At 35.6% G+C, this 21,959-nt stretch overlaps 1 protein-coding gene across 10 annotated transcripts in view; it reads right to left on the bottom strand.

The window, feature by feature from the left end:
* The window catches only part of NAALADL2 (N-acetylated alpha-linked acidic dipeptidase like 2), a 444,279-nt gene that overhangs the window by 49,429 nt on the left and 372,891 nt on the right, over positions 1-21,959 (bottom strand). For all 10 annotated transcript variants that reach the window (XM_071812576.1, XM_071812575.1, XM_071812577.1 and 7 more), the window contains one exon: positions 20,026-20,121. In XM_071812576.1, coding sequence (XP_071668677.1) covers positions 20,026-20,121 — 96 coding nt within the window. The remainder of the gene's footprint in view (positions 1-20,025; positions 20,122-21,959) is intronic.

Below are 21,959 nucleotides of genomic sequence, written 5' to 3'. Positions count from 1 at the left end.
GTCAGGCTAGAAAAAAGTATCTTCTTCCATCAGCATTATACTTTGGAGACCTTCTCTCCAAGCAGTTTGAATTGCTTCATGCATTTGAATAGAACTCAAAACTTGGTAGAAAGACTTAGCTTAATATCAAGGATGTGCTTTAATTGTTAATGTGAAAAATTAGGGAATTGTCCAAGCTGAGAATAGAAACTTTCAAAAGTACTGTCTTTAACTCTTATGATCCTTGGAAAGTCACTGTTTTCTTTGCCTTCTCATGAAAATGACAAGTGTGAACCTGTAAATTAAATTACTATATCTCTTCATGTTTACGTGCCGGTTTTTCATGTTTCTTCTGCACTTTTTAAGAGTGACACAGAAGACCTATGATCTGACAGAGGAAAAGCCAAGTTCTAAAGTAGTGTGCTCCTCAGGCTAACACCCTGCCAACAGCCTTTAACAGAAGAAATGCATCAAGTTCACTAAAAGGACTGTGGGCAGACATGTCCCAAAGAAAAAAAAATAAATGCAAAAGTAAACTTACACCTTAAGCTGTTAACAGAAAAATTAAATTAACCTCTCCTAAAAAAGACATTCTGGAGAAGGGTTCTCTGTGTGTATGTCCCTTTTAAATTGCTGTTTAAAAATTAAGGTGAGATTTCATTAAAATCCCTTTTTCTTAAGTGCAATAAAAGGCATGATAATATAAATAGCTTTAAATGAGATACTGGAAAGGCATGAGAATTAAAAGGTGTGTTTTAAGGCAAGGAGGCGTTTTTTGCTCTTCCTACAATATTCTGAGAAGCAGCTCTATATCTATGATCTAAATCAGTTAATCAATTAAAGCTGAAACCTACAAATTTTGAAGGGTTTTAATGAAATGAAACATATTTCAGCAGCATATGTCACAGCTTTTCTAAGGAATATACTAAGCACATATACATTCTCCACTGAATGGAAGCCAAGTGCTTCATTTCATTTATGCTCATAATTATCTCAAACTTACATGTAAATCTTAATAATAACTGAGACAAAGCATAAGCAGCAAATACAATCATCCAGCTTTCAATACGGTGACACAGTGAAAATTACAGAATATGAAGAGAGACAGCATTGGCCTTTTAAAAAATGTTTCTTGACAGCTTCTGAAAAACAGCAAAACCCCAGTATCTACCCAAATGCATGACTACAAGATTTATCAAATAGTGTCTTATTGTGTAGAATAATTATCCCTAAAGAAGAAGTAGGTTACTGGGCAAAATATCCCCACCGAAGCAGGACAACTGAATTCTCAATTTAGTGAAAGAACATGGTGAATTTCTTATTATAATTTCCTGTCCTTTTTTTTTTTTTTTTAATCCTTTCAAAATGCTAGAGCACAGTGAAAGTAGACAGCCTAAACTATAAGCAGAAAAAAAGTTTGAAAATTTAATGCACAGAACAAAACCACACGTTTCCACTTCCTTGCTTTGGTGTCTAATCCAATTGTGAAGCACCTCAGTGTCTATAAGAATCATTAAGAGAGAAGTCACAACTTACTCATGGGCAAAATATACAATAGTCTTATTAAAAATGCAATAATAAGCAAAAATAACCAAAGCTTCCAAATTTGCTATTACTGCAAATAATAGGAGTTTTCACAATGTTTTCATGTAAATAGTGCATCTAGGACAGCTGATATCTTCGAACAACTGGCAACCACACTCTGACTAATGGTATGCTAACCAAAATCAGGGGCTACTTGTGGAAAAAAATTGCACATATACCACCCATCACTATACAAGAAAGCATCATATGCCTTTCAGCTTTATAAACTTATTAAAATAGCTTATGTATCGTATACAAGCTCGCTTAAGTTCAGTGCGTTAGCTCTGGCCATTTGGGAATATTAGGCCTGTGCTCAAGACTAGAATGTGGCAGTCAGCACGGCTCCATCAACAGAAAACAAAACAAAATGACCATGTTCAAGTCCTGAGGAGAAAGCACTCCTCATCCTCAGCTTCACCTTCCCCTAGAGACCTGAGACAGGTAGAGTCACAGAGAGAAAAGCCCATAAATACAACAGCATCACTTCACTACTAGCGAATATATTGGGAAACAACTCTATGCACTCAAATGTTTTCTGAGTGCTTGCCATTTCAAAAACTTTGCACATATTTGTAAGTATTGATCTCTCCTGCTTTTAAAAGTCCACCAGGAAAACTAACCAGCAATTTATTGTGCATATAAATGGGAGATGAAAAGCTGATTGTTAACACTAACATATAATCTGTTTCTGGACAGGTGGAATGCATAGGGTATTAAATGGGACACAGATTTATAACTCTTTATTTTGGAACTAGAGCTCAGTTTTTAAAAATGTGCCCATGTAGCTACTGTCTTCTATTACACAATAGCTACACAACTGTCCAAAGCGTGTCACAGAATTTGGGTGCTTCTGCCAATGTTAGAACCAGTTTTCTCCAGCAAGTGAAAAAATAATTTCTCCTGTCAGTATAGGACTGCTGAGCAAGTCAAAAGTCAAGGCCTTCCAACCCAGACATGCATCAGCCAAGTACCTTTAACAAATCTTTCCTCTCCTGCAGCACGGTCTGGAAAACAGCAACAGTAGAGTCCAGCAAGAGGCACAAAGAAGAGAAAAATTACACGTTCCAGGTATTGGTAGAGCTTTGCTTTAAAAAAAAAAAAAGATGCTGAATCTCTTCTCGTACAGCTAGTCAATGAGAGACTGATGACATAACAACTCTAACAGTATGATGAGATAAAAGCACTTGCTGTAGATTCAGACATAGACTATACCCAAGTGTCTTAAGGTTTATTTTTATTTTTGTTTCACTAAGAAAAGCAAATGGCTCTAGAGTATCCTTGTCCTTCTCCAGCAAATACATATTAATTTAAAAATGTGCCAGTTAAAAAGGAACAAGACTTTAAATGGAATTATTTCATTAAAAATTCATCTTATCTGTTAACCACATATTGTTATTTGAAACAAGCTCTCTGAGGTAGACTGTAATCATTATAGAGTGATAATGTCATATTTGATGTGGGAGCATCCACAAAAACATAGCCCATACTACGAAAATGGGTGTCATGATATTATCACATTGTTTCCCATTCTGTATTTTTTCAGAAGTGTGGTGAGAAGCTGCTCTAACAGGTAATTTGTGCAGTGCATGTCATGAACTACCTGCTTTTGGATACACTCTACAGAACTGTAGGCATTTTTATGGAGTTTGGTATTAATGTTTAGAAATAGATGGAAAGTTCATAATCAAGACATAAATGCTATAATACTCTTGTTCTCTTCTTTCCCACCATGCCTGTGGTTTGTGAGCCTGGTTAGTTCTAATACAGTAGAGAATAACGCGGTACTATTTCTGTATGGAGTTACAGCCTTTCAAATCTCTAGACATAAATAGAAGTGATCTAGTTTTCAAGAGAAAATCAGTGGAACAAGACTCTTTCAAATAAATATAGCAATATTCTTAGTGGGGTATCTAACAATCATGTCACTATTGCATTGCCACTTAAATAAATTGAAAATAAATTATCAATCATTTCTTTTTCTTTCCAGTGGAGGATGTTTCAAAATTTTGAAGTGAATGAAATTTATAATTTCGAAGTTTTTAAATAAAATCTACTTAATTTACTTAACTTCTTCACATTTAGCTACTTTATGTGGGTTTGATATAGCAGTGCTGTTTGGTGCTGTGATAGAAACAAAGTATTTAGAACATACAGTTTCTAAGATAAGTCAGTTTAGAAAAAACACTTGAATGAATGTATGTACCACACTTTATCCGGAACGAAAACTGTGACTTAGAAAAGAATTAGAAAAAGTTCCATATAAAGAATACTTGTTTCTCCCTGTCCTGTGAGATTTTAGTGTGCACAGAGATTTTCTTCCTTCAAGCAAGGGGAATGCAAATGAAAGACTGCCAACCTGGTGTTGAAAAAGGAAAAAAGGAGACAGAAAAGTTTTGATTACTCATATCCTCAACATTCAGCATTCAGTCCTCCACATTATGCAAAATATCTATTGAGTTACAAGCAAGTTTTTGTATTTTTATATATTTTTGGAAGCCATGATACAATGTCATTATGGTTTTGGTACTTCAGCATAAAAAGAAATGTTTCATTCTCTTTGTCTCATTAGGTTCTCATGGAAGGCTCCTGTCAGCTGCAAATTCGTTCAGTTTATATCAAGAAAAAAAGAAAGAAAAAAGCTCAAAATTTTCCTTGGATATGTCAATCAAAAGGATTACACTAGCTGGAACATTAAGTTCAGAAGAATATCATCCATGTCAGTTAAAGCAGAATCTTCACATGGCTCCATTTTCTTTATCACTTTTAGACAATATGGTATTTATGTCAATGCCTTACCTCACCCGGCAATTACCCCCAAATCAAACTGTGCTATATAAATGTGTTCAGTGAATGATCCAACATATATTTCTCTTAACGTGCTATTTTTTTTAGTTGAGAACTACTTTCTTCAGTATCACAGTTTCACAAAAGATAAATAGTATTCAAATTTGAATTGGCCAGGGAGAGCAAACCTGACACTCAATCTTAAAGCATTTTCTTACCTAGCTGTGTGAAAATTATTAAAATTCAAAAGTTCTGGTGATTTAGCTCAGGTTCTTCTGCAGACTTGTTCATTTATTTTCAAATTTACTGCTTTGTTTACAGTCATGTAGTAAAGATATACTCTTCATATTAACTTTCATGTTTTTATTCTATGTGCAAGAGTTGCTAAACTAAACAACACATTGTATCAGGTCTTTGATTGTAGGAGACATAACTGCTTTAATGTGCTCCTTACAATCTCTTATTCATTACCACGTTGTCTTTTTTTTTAATTACTATTACAATTAGCAAGGGTAACTGTTAATATTTGAGACTGTAGGAATCTTTTTTTTTTCTTTTGACATCAAAATAAAAGTATTGTTCATTTGAGACCAGAGCGCTGCTCCAGGAGCACAACTCCCTGTTTAAGAAGGCAGCTCACATGAATGAGCTGAAGGGGAACACAGACATTTCAAGGAGCTTTTAAGCACCAGGTACTGTGGTTCCAATGAACGTGGTGCCATCTCATGACTGTGATGTAACAGGTGGTAAGCTAACTATATTTCATTTTGCTGCCATTCAGAATAAAAGCCAGTGACAGAGAAGAGATACAAAGTGTATTTCTTGCAAACAGTTCGGTCCCTTGTTTTGTAAAAGCTTGTTAATGCTGGTGTTTGGATCCAAATTATTTCTAGAGACAACTATTTAATATTTGCTGTGTGCTGCTGAGGTACCCAGCTTATAAATCACGAGATTTCATGAAGCTGGTTTAAAACCCATTGGCACTCCCTTTCTGAATAGCCTTAGAGAAAAAGCACAGCAGAAGACAGCTACATAAACAAGGTCCTGATTATGGTCCTCTCCTCAGCTACCCAAAATTGAAAAGGGAAAAAATTGAACAGCTATATACAGTTTGCAAAAAATTAATAGTGCAACAAAACCAATAAAGTCTGAATACTTACATAGCAAACCACTCTACAGTTCCAGTCTGACCAGATTTGTCATTTTATTTCTTAAACATGGAGCATAGGAACCAGTGTTTTTTTTTTAGCGTACTGAGCAACGCATAAAGCTGCATTATGAAACAAGTTTATTAATGGTAAGTAAACAAAATAGTTGCCTAATAAAATTAGGAGATGAAAATCTGTCTTCTCAGATTTTGCTTTTCATTAATTCACCATAAATACTGCCACCACTAAAATGGGAAAACATTTTTAGGAATTTCACTAAAACGTATACTTCCTTACAAGTCAAGTAATGCACATCCCTTAGATTTTCAGCAACTGGATTTACTGATCCTAGAGCATATTTATAAACACGGCAACAAATTTATAAAAATGATAACAGATATTAAAATCTTACCAACTAATCCTAAAGTTTTGATTTAGACTTTTTTCCTGTACACTTTACGGGTACAAGCAATAGACTTCTGAATCACAATTTTGGGTCTCAGCTGTCGGCACCAAAATTTAAAAAATAACCCTTACATATTAACTCTTAATTAGGTTTTATAAATTTCAATCAGAACTTTTAGAGTGAGTTCCTGAAGTCCAGATGTAATAATGAGTTTCATAAAAGGCTTTGTAATCTGTTTCTTGTCTCTTCCTTCAAAGTTCAGAATAAATCACACTCCAGCCACAAAACACTCTAGGTTTTTTTTTCTTTTTCAAGCAGCAATTTGTTATTATTTGTCAAGTTTAGACATGATGCTTCTACAATTCTACTGAAATAACAGCAACAAACAGAGAAAGGACTTCTAAAATGTAAGGCATGTATTTTAAGCAGATCTAAGAATCGACTTGCCATAGTGTACATAAAGAACTAATCTTCCTTGGGGCAATTTTAATACCCTTTCAGTTCAAACCGTCTCAAAAATGAGCCCGATACTGAAATAACTCTTTCTATGCTGCTGTCTGCACACAGTTCTCACTGTCATCCTTCCACGGGCACTAAGCTTGTCTAGCGAATCAGATCTGAGAGCTGAAAACAAAACAAACCTCTGAAGCAAAACCACCACCAACCCCAAATGATTACTTCTCAGTCAGATCGAACTTAATCCTGCTCACTGCAGTAGTGTTCAGATTGGCTCAGGGGAACTGTGAAACTATAAAGTCAGCAACATTCGACTGACGGATACTTCTGGTGATCTCAATTATTACATTAGTTACAGTGTGTTTGGAAAATCCAATTCCAATAGCAGGTGCTAAGAACTTGACATTCAGCTCAGAATTTGATGGGATATACGTGACAGGAAGGAAAGAGGTAGTAAATCAGAAGTGAGGAAGCAAGTGCTTCTTGTTATTTTAAGATTTATTTTTTGATCCTGAGATACTTCTAAAAATAGGAAAAAAGTTGAACTGAAAACTTAAATTCCAATAGTGTTCTTCTGGAGTAAATAAGTTATATTAAAAAAAGATGTATAGCAATAAAACCTCTAAAGTTACCACATATTCGAGTACTTATATAAATTTTTACTTTAATTATACTTATGTAATTCCTTACATTACACATGGACTTTCTATTAAAACCCATTTGCCAAAAGCTCTCATCATAGAGTAGAATCCAAAAATCAGAGGTCATGGCATGCTGAGCCACAAGCTCTGCTTATAGAAGTGAATGTTCTTCATGTTTCAAGTGAAAATAAGGAAGAGAAAAAAGAACTTTTTACGTTGATTTGTTCAACTTTGCTTTTTTATGATACCTAAGACTTCTGTAGCAGAGCATTTATTCCACTGAGCCTAATCAAGTTTTTCAGTTGCATAAATATAAGTATTTATGCTTTTGTCTTCAGAGTGCTCCTCTGCTTCCTCTTAAGCTTTGGGACTGAATTACCCTCTCAAGCGCAGCAATGTCAATGTGGCGTAGTACTGGATGATTACTGATGGGACTCAGAACATGGCTTATAATTTACTTTCCAAATAGGTCTTATATTCACAAAGCAGAACAAACCCACACTTTTTATTGTGAAATATAACAAATGAAATTTGCAGCTGCTGCCTCTCATTCTGCACCTGAAAATCTGAGAGTGCATCTGCACTTATGGGCTTAAACAGTTTGTGAGCGGCTAAAAAATCTGACCAATATTTTCCTTTATATGCGCACTTGACGTAGGCCACTCGCTCTCTGGTTGAAGTCAGAGTGAACCACGCTGAAGTACAACGAACTGGGACTGTGATGGAAATTAGATCTGAGCTCGTCTGTTTGCATCATACTCATCTGACAGAGAGCACTAATCATGCATTTTAAAAAGTGAAATCTGAATGATTAAGAAAGGCTGGCATCTCCTCAGATGCAACAATGTTATTTAAAATTAGGTTCCTCAAAATGACATATCAAAGAAAAAACTCATAGAATAAATAAATTAAAAAAAATTACCCAAGCTTCACCTTTGTGTTCTAAAACTTTTTTTTTTTTTTAATATGCAATAAACAGCATAGAATCATGAAGCAGTGCACCAATAAACTAATACGAGCAGAAGCTAGTGAATTTTGGGGTTTTTTTGTTGCTTTGGTTATTTTGGAAAGTTGAGATAAAAGGTCTGCCAGTTTGTATACAGTAAAACTGTAAGTATGTTAGGCTAGAAAGCTGAGCTTTTGTGATTTGAGTATATTAAAAAATTAAAAATGTTACATTTAAAATATCTTATTAGAAGTATAGAAAATATTACTGAGTAGACCATCTTTAGTAACATCTCTTTCTTCTTGTCTAAGTATTTGCATTTTGTGAAAAGAGTGTGTGTCTACATAGCTCAATTAAGCCAGTAAAAGCATGATTTTGCAAACTAAGTGCTTTAATTAAAAATAAACAAACCACTACCCTTAAAAACTCATTAATAAAACCCAAACCAGCAATTATATTTCTACATCTGTCATGTAAAGAGAAGGGGGAAAAAAGTAACAATTGGTTATTTTTTGAAGAAGACTGGTCTAGTAATTAATTAAGGAAGGTTATTTCCCTGAGAGTCACTGCCCAAATCTTTCCCCAAGTTATTTAAATATCAGAACTTTTGAACACTTATCCAAGTCGAAGTGAAAATTCTAAGGCTGCCCCATTCCTAATTAAAGAAGCTGTGCTGATACAACGCTGTTGCTCAGAAGGGGAGTGCGTCTTGGTGCAACAAGATGCCACATTCACTCTAAAAGGATTAAAATTAGTTTGTATTCAACTATTTTCATACTTAAATTGCATGTTTGAAACAAGCATTCACTTCTGACAATGCTGACTTGAATCATCCCTAGTACAGATCAATTTTCATCTTACCTTGATTGTGCAGCTGATTTTTCTATTGGATGCTCTGAAATTCCAGTGAGCTTTCATGGATTTTGATGGCTTCACCATGCTATTCTCCCTGTACAGGCAAGTTTGAGATAAACGGCTGGACAGGCTATGACCTTTGGGCAAATTACTCTCCTTGACTACAATATATATTGATGAACTATGTCAGTATTCATTTACATATTTCTCAGTTTCATTATCCAAATAATAAAACCTGCACACCCATGACCTCATCGGAGTGAAAGGAGGGTATCATTAATTATTAACAAAAGTGAATCACAAAGTCCACATTGAACTTGATCAGAAAAATAAAAAAAAATTCTGAATAAATAGTCTTATAATCCAATAGCCTTAAACTATTGCTATTCATTTGCTAGTATTGCTATTTATTTGATAATTTAAAAATCAGAACTACTTTGTTACAAGAAAGTAATTTTTCTCCCTTCGCAGTTTCATTCTTTTAAAAACAAGCATAAATGTTGGTGGATCACATGTGATTGTAACAGAACAGAGATTTACTGCTTATCTGTAATAATTTAAAACAGATTAAGTAAACTTGCGAATTATCTCTGAACACGCACATGCATTATCCATGTACACCTATTACTAAGCAACAAAATAAATGGGCTATCCTTTCATCTACTGAAAAGACAAGAACTCTCTGAAATTCAAGAATTATCACATAACTATAAGAAAACACTACTTTAAAATGAATGATTCTTTAAAGGAAGTATTGTTCAGGACATAAATTTCTTCAAAATACGATTAACAGTTAAATTTTATCTCCATTTCTACATAATCATATTAATTTTAGATGAGGAAAGAACTGCAGCATACTAGAATATGCTACTACATTACTCCAGAACAATCTCTATCATGTTTTCTTTTTATCCTTCTGAAATTTTGCTTTTCATTTATCGGTTACTGAATTCTTCTTAAAACATTTTTAGATCCAAATGCTGTACTTCGTAATACTAGTTTAAATTTTGAACGGAAGTTATTTCAATCGATAATACAGATGCTCTGTCTTTGAAAATCAATATTATATGTGCATGGTTGGACTTAGGCTAAAATTTATGAAACTCCTGCCCATTAGTTTTACAAGAAGGTATTAAAATAAAAAACAGCTTCATAGCCAGTATATGGCGTCTGCTTATGAAATAGAAAGATCATTTCCACTCTAGGAAAGTACATATTTTATATTGCTTTGGCTTTATGGTTAGGTTGCTACAGTTTACACCCAGCCCCTGGCCCAAAGAGTTGCTGGTGGATGGGGTGATCACTCCTGTTGGTTGACTAAATCTCACGGCATTACGTTAACACATGGGCTTGAATCTACTCTGCTGGACTCCAATGGAAATGGAAAGGCTCATACTTGAGACAGTTTAACCATCCCCACTGTTTCTGATATAGGATCTTGAGTCCACAACTCTCTGTTCAGACACTTCTACTAATTTTATAATTCTAGCTCAAGGCTACTCATTTATTCTTAGCCTAACACTAATTGGTCTAACCTTAGCTGCTTTAATGCTAGAGTGTCTTGGCAAACTGTCAGTATCTGTTTTATTGTTATTGACCACACTTGTCATAAAAACCAGACCAAAACAAGTTGTTCTTCCTGAAATTTTGTAATATCTTTAGCTTATATACTTTTTTGACTCATATTTTTTCACTAGTTTTGTCTCACAACTGTATACTTTACAAAATTTCTTTATGTCGTCCAATTGTATTTGAAAAGATAGTCTTCATTCATGCTAATTTTGCTATCCTTCATTTTAGGAAATCTATTAGGAAAGATATAATTGTACTTTTTTAGTTATATCTGATTGAAACAGCTGCATATCAACATATTAGGAGTCAGATTAAAATAAAACAAAGGACAAGAGGAAACTACAGATTCATAGACTGGATTATGTTGCCAACAATTTAACAAGTCTTTTTAATAGAAATTCTACTCCTAACCTGACAAGTGTTTAGAAGGATTTATAGACACACCTTTATTCCAGCTTGCTTAATCTTTGGACCAGTTTCTTTCCTTCTATGGCTTGAAGTAATCAAATCTACAACTTCCAATACCCAAAAGCATATTATAGTGTGTCTAGGCTACAGGTCCTTCTAGATGCATCTGTCATACATCCCTAACAGCCACGATGCAGCAAAGAATCCGAGTTTTACTGATTCTGGAAACAGAACAATGAAAAAAGAGGAGTGTGTCTCTGTACCCTACCAATTAGTGTGATAAGTGGCAGTGCGAGCTTCCACAATGTATAAGGTTTTTACATTAAACAGTGTTGATGGAGAATAAAGGTAATTCTTAGAGAGTCTGTGCTTTGCGGCAGAGTTAGGGCTGCACATTCCCAAAAGACTAGTATAATAAATAGCCCTTGTTCAGGCTGCAATGCTCAAGAAAACAATACAATTTCTATCCAGACATAAGTTTGTGCTTAATTTTTACTATTCTGTTCCTGCAGGCTTGCCCCAACTCAGAGCATAATGGGTTGTTCTTATGAGCTTTTCTCCAGGACACGCATTTCTTCTTATCCACTGTATAGACATTTAACTTTAGTCTTATACTCCTCTCTCTGGAAACGCTCAGCACCAAGAGGATGGTTCCAGCAGAGTTCAGCTATGTGTTTCATGCTAAAACAGGTGTTGACATTTAAAGACAAGACTTAGAACACTGGTTTGGGCTAAGTCTCCTGGAAAATGTGACATTTTAAAATTCCTTAAGGGAAACCAAACTCTTGAAAATCTGGTTTTGAATTCAGAGCTGAGCTCACAAAGGAAACTCCAGCATCTGTGAAGCTCTGATGTGTTTGAAGCTATATCATGGAATAAAATAAAAATAATAATAATAAAAAAAGAGATGACATGTCAGTAATACATTGTAGAACTGTACACCAAAGGAAGCTACAACAATGGTCTAAGAAATAAAATGAAAAAATAAACATACATCTTAGCAGCTGTATTTCCCCAGGTGTTTCTGCAAGTTGTTTGCAAAACCAATTAATTCATTCATAATACTTAAGCAGCTATTTCCACCTCTTCCACAAAAACACTTCAGCACATACTGAAGTTCCACTGCTCTGACCTCACACTCCTTGATATGCAAACTGGATTATGTTAAATTAAAAAACGAAAAAGAGTCATTACTCCATTACTGCTATTAAAAACTTAGTGTTTTAAGAGGCACGCTCTGGGGAAAGGATTGTCTGATTTGACTTCTTTGTCAAAAGATCTGAAGACAGAAAAGAGCTAACACAGTGAGTTAATACAACAGACAAGATACTTTTAGAGTACCCAAAGGAACTAATCCTCTAGAATGCAAGTGCCTTGTTTAAAGAAAAACACATCTTCCTTGCACAGCACCAAAGTCAGTACATGTGTGCCAAGAATAAAGACTGAATCTTTGACAAAGTATTTGTTAACCAATAACAAATTCCTACAGCAGTGCTGATGCTAAAGATTGGATTAATAAAATAATACCCTGATAAGATCAGAAAATAATGTGTGAAGAATAGAATAGAGGGAAACATAGGGGAAAATTCAAATAACCCCAGGCATATTCCTACCTATTAAAGAAGAAAACTTCAGATTTGTTTTTTCTGTTGCTGGATTTCAGTGGTTGAATAAAAATAAATATGTTGACATTTCTTTTAAAAAATGCATTCATATGTCCCATTATTTGGCACCCCTCATAACAGACACATTTTTGAAATAAAGACAATGGATATAAAATAAATGTTCCTGTCATTCAGTACAAAAAGCACTATTGGAGAACTTGGAAACAACCATTTGACTGGTCCAAGAAATATAGTTCGTACAGTTGTCATCATCAACCACCAGGAAAAAAAAACAAAAAACAAAAAAAAGACATCTATCATGAACATCTTTGCTGAGAGTCTGTCACCAATGCAGCACTCGGATTCTACAAGTCAATGCTGAATTCAGGTGAGGAGATGAAGTAATTGCTCAGTTACTGTAAAAACCATTTTCAACCTGTGGTATTTCACTTTCTCATATATAAAATGTGGATTAAACAATGTTTCCTCTCATTCCTACCTTATTGTCTTTTGCTTAGTCAGACTGCTGCAATTTGGAGTAAAAAAAAGTCTTCTGTAAGATGTGTAAACACCAATCTTGGGTTTCTATCATAAGATTTAAAATGATTCATTATGTAGATGTTTATTGTGTGTTTGGATCAGATGGAGTTGACATGTATTTATTTACTTCCATTAAATCGCAAGTCTGGCTTGAAAAATGATGCAATGATTTTTTCCCCTGTTTTTACTGACAGTTGACAGACAAATCTTGAGAGCAACTGAGTAAAATTTAGGTCTGAAAGAGGAATTCAGGAACTGTGTCATTCTAAACAGAATCTGTTTAAGAAACATTCCAACAGAAGCCAATGCTAACTTTTTTGAAAAGAATATGTAGTCTTGCTGCAATATAAAAAAGATTTAAGGAATGTAGAAATAATTCTCTCCTGACAGTCAGAAAATCAAACAGTTAGAACTGTGCACAGACAAACCATGGGAATGGTTTCTACACAAACTGCGCTACTAATTGTGATGATGTTTTCCTGTTCATGCAGCTTCTCTTGTTCATTGGCGTCACGGTTTCCTGGTTATTTTGAAATTTTCATAATTGTCAAGAGTTCTCTAAGCTGAAAACATTAAATTCCAGCCACTCAAAAAGAAGCCCAGAAACAATCTTTGAATACTCAAGTCTTTCCACATCTTTCCACAACTTTATGAATAAATGGCACAGGAGGAAACTGAATTAGTTCTGTCCTGTAACTCTTCTTCCATTTTGAAGGCATTATTAGCAGGAAAGAAGTGAAAAATTTCAGGGGGTACTGGAATGTGGTTGTTTTTTAATAACTGAGTGAACCAAGCAAAGTTGTGTTGGACAGTGCAGCTGGTTCATCAAATTTTTACCAGGGGCTCTGCAGTCTCAACTTGTTTTTATTACCCAGTCTTTATCCATCAGTGTTCAAGTATAAAGTGCAAGAGCCCTAGAGGCTACTTGCTTTTAGGAACAAAGAACTACTGAAAAAAATCCAAGCAAATCTACCCTAACTAGGCTAGAGCAGGTAGAGAATATGCCGTCTGGCCAAACACAGAATGACTCTGTCGGAACATCTCATGTCTTTAGCAGCAAAGTCACCTCTTTCACATCTGATGCTGAGAAAATCCCCATTTTTTTTTCCATTAAATATTGTTACTTCCCTGTTCACTGTAATTCATACGGCATCCCCAAAGTTACTCTGCCAGTTTATATAACTGGATTTGCTCTTGTTCTTATTACTGCTGACAATAGCTACAGAATAAAGAACACATTGTCAGAAGGGAGTTTTCAGCAGGTTTGTATTTACCCTCTGCTTGAACTGGATTATATGTTCCTTCATGCACGAAAGCTAAAGGTAAAACTAAAACTCTCACTTGTGTGCTTAAGAGAATATGTGCTAAATCAAACCATTTCTGTGAATTCTGGTCAACTGGCCTACACCTCTTTGCAGAAAAAATTAGATAAATTTGGTTTTGTGCTAATTCAGTCAGACTGCCATCACAGACAGCATAGTTCTGCACACCTCAAATACCAATAAGCTGTGAATACCAGTAAGATGCTCGGTATCAGCATATGAGAGGTTGATAAGTAAAGCAAAGTAAGCCATTTAAACGGAATTGGTGCGTTATGCCGCACCTACACTGATACGCGATCTTAGGGCAGCTGAGAGCGGCTGAAACACCATGAATTGCTGCCAGCTGTGGGAGGACAAATGGAAAAAATCAAGGGATGCCCCAAGCCCTCCTGCAGTTTCACAGGCAAAAGAACCCCACACAGGTGCTTTTATGTGTGACAGAGCAGCCAAACAACACTAGACAATTCTGATATCTTCAAAACAAGGTCAAACTCCACATCTTCAAATTCAGTATCACAGTGGAGTGTCTCAAAGATGGATATTAATCAGGTCCCCCAGCCTGGTTCTCACTTCATACAGTGACAACTGTGTTTTTGTTTCGTTACCTTCATTCAGCAACTCTGACACCTACCCCTAGTCCATATTCCTGTTTGTTGGTTGTAAGTTTGGATAACTTGCTTTGAAAGTATAAAATCATAACATAATTTCTCTTTAAAAAGGCATGAGAGCTCTATTGGTCTTTGCAGAACTCATGTCTTTGGAAGTATGACGATGAATAGACTGAGAAATGATGTGGAAGTACGACATACATGATTGAAGACAGGAATCTTAAAAATTGCATCAAAAAGAATACATCACTGAAGAAAGTTAATTGGAGAAATTACCTGTGAAAATTGACATGCCAAAGTGTCACATTTTCATGATGGAAATCACGGCACACGGCAAGAATTTCCAGTTAGCAAACGACACAGTGACACGGGGGAAGGCTGCCAAATATTTTCCTGGGCCTTCAAAGGATAAAGGGTTTTCTGGGCTTGGTTTGGGTATGCAATATACTCAGGTGCATCAGACTTTGAATTTCTGAACATTTCAGATCCATTCTGCATGCACCACACAAACACTTTAACACTTTAAGTACTGTAACTCTGGCTAGAGTAATATTCTGTCTCTGCTGTTTGGAAATCTTAAACAATTCTGCTAAATCCTCTAGTTCTACACAGAGGGCATTTTTAAATGAAAAAGGGAGACGCATCAATGGAAATGCAGATGTACAGCTGCACGATGCAGGGGCCACTGGGACGCCTAAGCACAATGCCACACAGCTTTTTCAAGAACAACCTGATACCAAAAAGCACATGCTGTCGTGGGAACAGCACGTGGGTGTGAACGTGCTCTTCCAAAAACAGCTCTGCCAATAATAACACGCTGCCAGAAATGTTTCTGGTAAAACTTCACAACATGGACTTGTTGTACACGGTTTGTGAAAACGTTTCCACTGGATATTATGGAGATTGCAACCCTGCCAAAACTACAACAGATGCTTCAATGAAATGCAAAGAAATTTCAAGCTGGTTGAGTACAATGAGATTTTGTTTTGAACCCTGGCAGGAAACTGCATTAATACAGTTCTTCACAGTATTATTCAACTGATTTAAAATCTGCACTCTCAGTCTTTGCAATTTTAAGAGTTTGCCACCTACAAGTTAATTTAAATATGTTGTATTATCTTATGTTTTGTACATCTAGTATTTTTTAAATGTGTAAATCTCATATATCACTTATATATACATATATCTCTCCATAGTTACTTTTGGCTTTTGCAGTACAGAAGCATATAAAAAAAGAGCTCATTCACAGATACCATAGATGAAGATTAAAATATTTAGCAGATGTATGCAGCAAACCACAGATTTTTATTTTTAGGAAGATAACAGAGAGAAAAACTACCAAAGTTATGGATATCATTGCATTGCCGAGATGAATGGGTATTCCCTACACTTGTATTACAGAATTAATGGATCTAGACAATGGGTAAATGGGAATATATATATACCTCAATGCTTCAAAAGAACAGAAAAGTACGGTCTTGTTAGAGAATTCCTCAAATCAATGTTCCAGTGCTATACCTTAATCTGTTGTCAAAATGTGAATTTCATTTACCAACAGTCCTGCAGGCCAGTAGTTTTCATTCAATTTCCTTCAAGAAAAGAATCTGCTTGTCATCATCTTGGAAGTCTTTATATTTTTTTTTATAAAAAGGAAATACAACACAACAGGTTACAAAAAAACCTTATTTCCCCTTGAAATGGAAACATTCCTCCTGTTGCTGTTTTATTTAATGTTTAGAAGTTAAGTATTAGTGATCCTGATTATCCTATGCTTCAATTACGGAGCTGCATTACGGCAGTTAGTTCTTTATGCAACTCCGTAATTGAAGCATAGAATAATCAGGATCACTAATAATTTTCTCAAGAGTTATCTGTCAGCACCCATAACTTGTCATAAAACCAATTATGTCACTTTTGGCATACCTTTCAACACTGTGATGCCTGCCAAAGTAAAAATCAATAAAAGATTATTATTATTCCATGGCTGACACTGGGTAAGTGGCCCCAGTGGCACTCCCTGTTGGGGGACTGCCATTAAAGCTTTTAGAACTGCATAATCTGAGTTTTATTAAGCTACCCTAGTGAGCATATCTCACAACACAAAAAGTATTTTCAAACTTGTTAATAACTCGAATTGACTAGTTACCATGAAACACTGTGCTGAATAACACTGATAAAACTTACTGAAAAACACCAGACTTTTCTGAGTATGCATCTCATAACAATGGAGTTTCACCCAACTTCTGGTCTGATGGGAAAACCCATTCTTTGCCACACAGGCACACATTTCTCCATTTTAATACTTGATATATGTATTATAAAATGCACTTGAAATTACAAGGTCTGCAAATCTCATTTAAGATACTACTGAATTTTGTACTGCAACACGCTGCTGTAATGAATGTCTTGGTTCTTCAGCATAACGAAGCCTACATATTTCTCTTTCTTCTCTGCATCTTCCAGATCAGACTGGGTCTTTCAGCAACCTACCCTAAATCCACCTTTAAAGTGCCAAGATCTAAGATATATTGATCTGACAGCAGTTCTGACAAATTAGATATTCTAAGCACTCAGATTACAGATCTATCTCCTTAATAGCTGCACACTTCTCATTCATTTTACCTGCCACATTCAGCAATCTTCTCTTTCTCAAAGTTTTCATGAAATTCAGGTAACTACTGTCTTCAGAGAGCAGAAGCCACAATTAGCTGGTTATTTGTTCTTACGCTGAACCTCACGTAAAAATTTATGTTGAAATTCTTCCATTGTTACTCAGTATCAAGCCATTCACATAGAAAAAAAAAATCAAAGCCCTATTTCCCTCAGAGAGATGAAGGCCCTCAAATAATTTCCTGCCAAAACCAGCATAAGCATTTCCACCACTTTCAGTGGTCATAAAGGTGAGTGACACACGGTGGCAAATGAGTTTCATCAAATTGAACACTAACCACAGCTCTACTACCAAAACTGAAAAATACTCAATTCTTTGTGTCCTTCTTGACTTGCATGCCACATTATTTGAGCACTGGGTTGAAAAATAGCTCATTGTTGGAAAATGTGAAGTGATGCACAGGGGAGAAAACAACCTCTGAGTATACACAGACAACCAGGATGTATGCCTTGGCTCCTATCACTGAAGAAAGAAATATTCAAGCTATCACGAACAGTTAATGGATAATAACAGTCTAAAAGACCAACAGCATGTTGAAGATTATTGAGGAAGGATTAGGGAAGAAAATATTATAGAGTCTATACATTGATAGTGATCCAACATGTTGAATATGGTACATAGTTCTAATTACCTCAAAGCAAAAGAGATGCCACAGAGCTGCGTAAGTACAGAGGTTACACATTATTAGGCAGGAATGACTGAGCTATGAGGACAGCTCAAAGTGGTTACTACACTGGGACACAACAAAGTTTAGAAAGGAAAGCAATGGGTATGGAAAAATAAATAGAGTGTGTTTGTTCATTATTTCTCATGCCCGTGGCAGAAAAGACCTAGTGAAAATAAAAAGCAGCAAGTTTAAAGTAAGTGTAGGAGGGGAAGTAAATTGTGGAAAATGTAGCTGTGGCATGTTACGGAAGTCAAAATGCCAACAAATTCAAAAAGGGCACAGATAACTACACGTTAACAGAACTAGAAATTGGTGTAGAAATGTTACTATGAGCCTAAGAAATGCTGCACTGCCATGTTGCTGTTCAAGCTCTTCAAAAGCTACTTTAAGACCAATTGAGCTAAGTTAAAGCTGACACAATCACCAGCTAAGGAACTCACTCCGATGCTGTATATGTTATTCATCTTTATAAAAGCATCTTGGGCTACCGTCCGAAAAGCAAAATGGAAATATAGTTGTATCCTAGTGCAATCTTCCTCAAGTTCTATCAAAGAAAATTGTAATGTTCAGTGAACCTACTTAAAATAATTTGTAACAATTTACACAGCATCAAAATGCTTCAAGTCAACTATCTAATAAATATTTTTATGTGTTAGTCAACATTATAGAGCAAATACTGAAATACAGATTATTCAGATTACACATGGCCCATCACACACTAATTAGCAAATGACAAATTAATTATGCAGTAAATAATCACATACCTACTTCTCTCAGTCTTTAGGAAGAAATATAGTGAATCTTTTCAGTCACTTTGGCACCAAAGATGGCTTAAAACCCATCAATTCCCCTAAAAGGGTTTCACAGAAGACTCTTGTCTTGTGATTATTCCTTAACTGTCAGACTCATCCAAGCTTCAAAAGAATGTCTAGGAATCCATACTTTTAAAAACAAAAACAAAAAACAAAACAAACAAACAAAACCCACAAAAAACAAAAACAAAAAAACAAGCAAACAAAAAAAAAAACCAATCCCCTAAAAATCCCAAGATCAGTCACTGTCTACTTTGCCAGAGAAGCTGATCTGCCTACATGTTCAATCTGCACAATGCTGATCTTTGTGAATTTATTTTTGTTGTTGCCAAAAGAAATGTTTCAACAGCAGCTGCTTTTCCAAAAGAAGTCACTCCGAATAAACAAAGAAATCTGTTTGTGAGGTCTACATAGCTCTGGTTTATAAGAAAACTAATTATAAGAAATGTACAAATCCATTAAGTAGTCCTGTCTCTTTGTAGAGATAGGGCTTTCTCAGCAGACAGAGTGAAGAAAGAGTACTTTAGAGTAAGGAGTGATTGTATTAATAAATAATATGGAGGGAGTTTTATATAGAGGCAACAAGAGGGATGGCCGCCCCTTCCTCTCACATGAGCACACTGTGCCAGCTCCTAAAACCAACCATCCGTGCATGGGAAGGTGCCCTCAGAGAACGCTCTTCACTGACAAAATTGACAGCAACAAAATTGCTAGTTCCTGCCATCTAGTGGGGCTCAACACCATGCACTCATGCCAATTAGTTTTATGTGAACCACACAAAATACAACTAAAACACATACGAGGAAGCATTTGTTCATAAAAGTGTTTTGATCACTTCAGTTGAACAACATAACAGTAAAGAATAATCCAAAGGTGAATCTCAATGAAAAAAGAATCCTCTACTTTTAACTACATTCAAAGTATTCACAGGACAAAATAAATTATCTTTCACAATTATTAACAAATTCAGATTTGGCCATGTGAAAGAAAGTACGGCTAAAAGAGATCTCCATTTCTGTTACCTTTGCAATGGTCTCGTGCAGGCTGAAGGAGGGATCCAGCTCTTCAGGTTTTGTTGTATGTACAGGAAAAAGAGCTTCGGAGAGAAAGCTAGAATTCTGTGAGAAAGAAAGAAGACGACTTTTAGGATTCCACATAGATTTTCTCCTTCAAATGCTTATTGGATTTTGTCCAGATATTGAACAACCCTTCAAATTATTCCTAAGTTTTGCCAGTTATTAGAACTTATTTCACTGATCTAAATAACTGATTCCAAGTCTCCAAAAGAAGCAAAACTCCCTAAGCCTTATTACTTTATTTTCGGAATGGTAGTTGCCTTTGTAATTATTCTTCCCAAAGCAGCTAAAAATCTTGCCTAGAGGAAGAAAAAATAACCATACAGACTTCATTCTGAGCTAGGCAGCAATCAGACATTTTATTACATATGTTATGATTTAGTCTTCAGAAGAAAGGCAAACACAATAAGCAAAGAAATACTTTTATCTTCTGCAACTATCCTACTTCTGTGTACAGTAATGCCATCTACATAATATGGGGTTTTGGTCAATTCCCTGGAATTATATCCTTTAGCCTAATCATTCTTTAACACCAGGATATCTTAATATATTATTTGTACAAGATGTTTGTCTCTTCTTATACTGTAAGAAATCAATACATTTTATTGCATATTTACTGTCACACGGAAAGAGTGAACTGATACCCAGGTGTGAACTGAAAAAAAGCAAAACAAATTAATACAAAACCCCAAGTCTCAAAGGTGCACATATGTCTAAAATGGGAATTATTTTAAACCTATGCTCCTGAACCTGGTTATAATAACCCAGAAACTAAGCTGGAAAAAAAAAAAAATCTTTCTCTCCATCTCTGTAACTTCTGAGATGCACATCCTAGAATTGTCCTTGCTTTTGTGAAGTGCCTCTGGTTTTGCTTTTTAGGCATGACCTGAACTGCCCCTCTTGGAAAAGCCAAGAATCCAGTGCCCATCTAATCCCCACCTGGCATAAAAATAGGTGTAGAGGTGCACCTTGAGGGACTGAAATGCTTGATGTGGTGAGCATACTTTAAATACACTCAGTGCTCACCAAGAGCAATGAGTTCAGTACAAAAGCATCTTGATAAATACTGGTTTTCAATAGCTTCTGTCTCATACTCTGTATTCACAAGAAGTGAGGCCCCTTTTCAGGAGCATTAAATCTGGTAATGATGCTCAACACAGTCCGCATCAGCCATAAAGTTATTTTCATTCAGAAATTGCATGCTGAGCAGTGGCCAAATAAAGCTTTGGTTAAAAAAATCTTAAAACTGATCTGAGCGTTAACAAGATTGATTTGTAAGGTTGGCGCTCCACTACCTTTTCACTTGCTAAAAACAATTAGTAGGGTTTATTGTTTTAAACATCAGGAAGCAAGCAAATGAGAGAGACAAACAATTTAGATGCTTTGTTCTGGCTAGTACAACTTCTTTTCATGTGACTGAGCTTTGCTCTTCCACATGCTGGGGTCTAAGCGATACAAAGACTGAAAAAAACCAGCACTTTAGCTAAAATAACTGTTAACTTGAATTCAAACAAAAGAAGTTACGTAGAGAAAAGAAATCCCTATGCTCTTCCTTGAAAAAAAAAAACCACAACAATATAAAGTAGCTTACTTATGAATCTCTGGGGGTTAAAACGGTGGTGTCTGATCTATGGCTGCTGAATTGGAATTCTGTTTGTATTATACTACACAACGCAGTGCATCGTGTGGGTCAGAGCCTGTTCTTAACTGTGCACAGCATCAGTAGCTCTGTTGACGAACAAGTATGGGAGATACGCATTAAAATCATATCAGTGATGTGATACATCAATACAGTCTGCTCAAAACTCCTCAACTTAGGTGAAGTTCCCTACAGATGCTCAATTCACCTCCTGAGCTAGTACTTCACAGTTAAATTAACC

This window comes from Patagioenas fasciata, chromosome 9 (genome assembly GCF_037038585.1).
Source record: "Patagioenas fasciata isolate bPatFas1 chromosome 9, bPatFas1.hap1, whole genome shotgun sequence".
Lineage (NCBI taxonomy): Eukaryota > Metazoa > Chordata > Aves > Columbiformes > Columbidae > Patagioenas > Patagioenas fasciata.
Note: the sequence above shows the minus strand (reverse complement) of the source record. Positions and strands in the feature narration are given on the sequence as shown.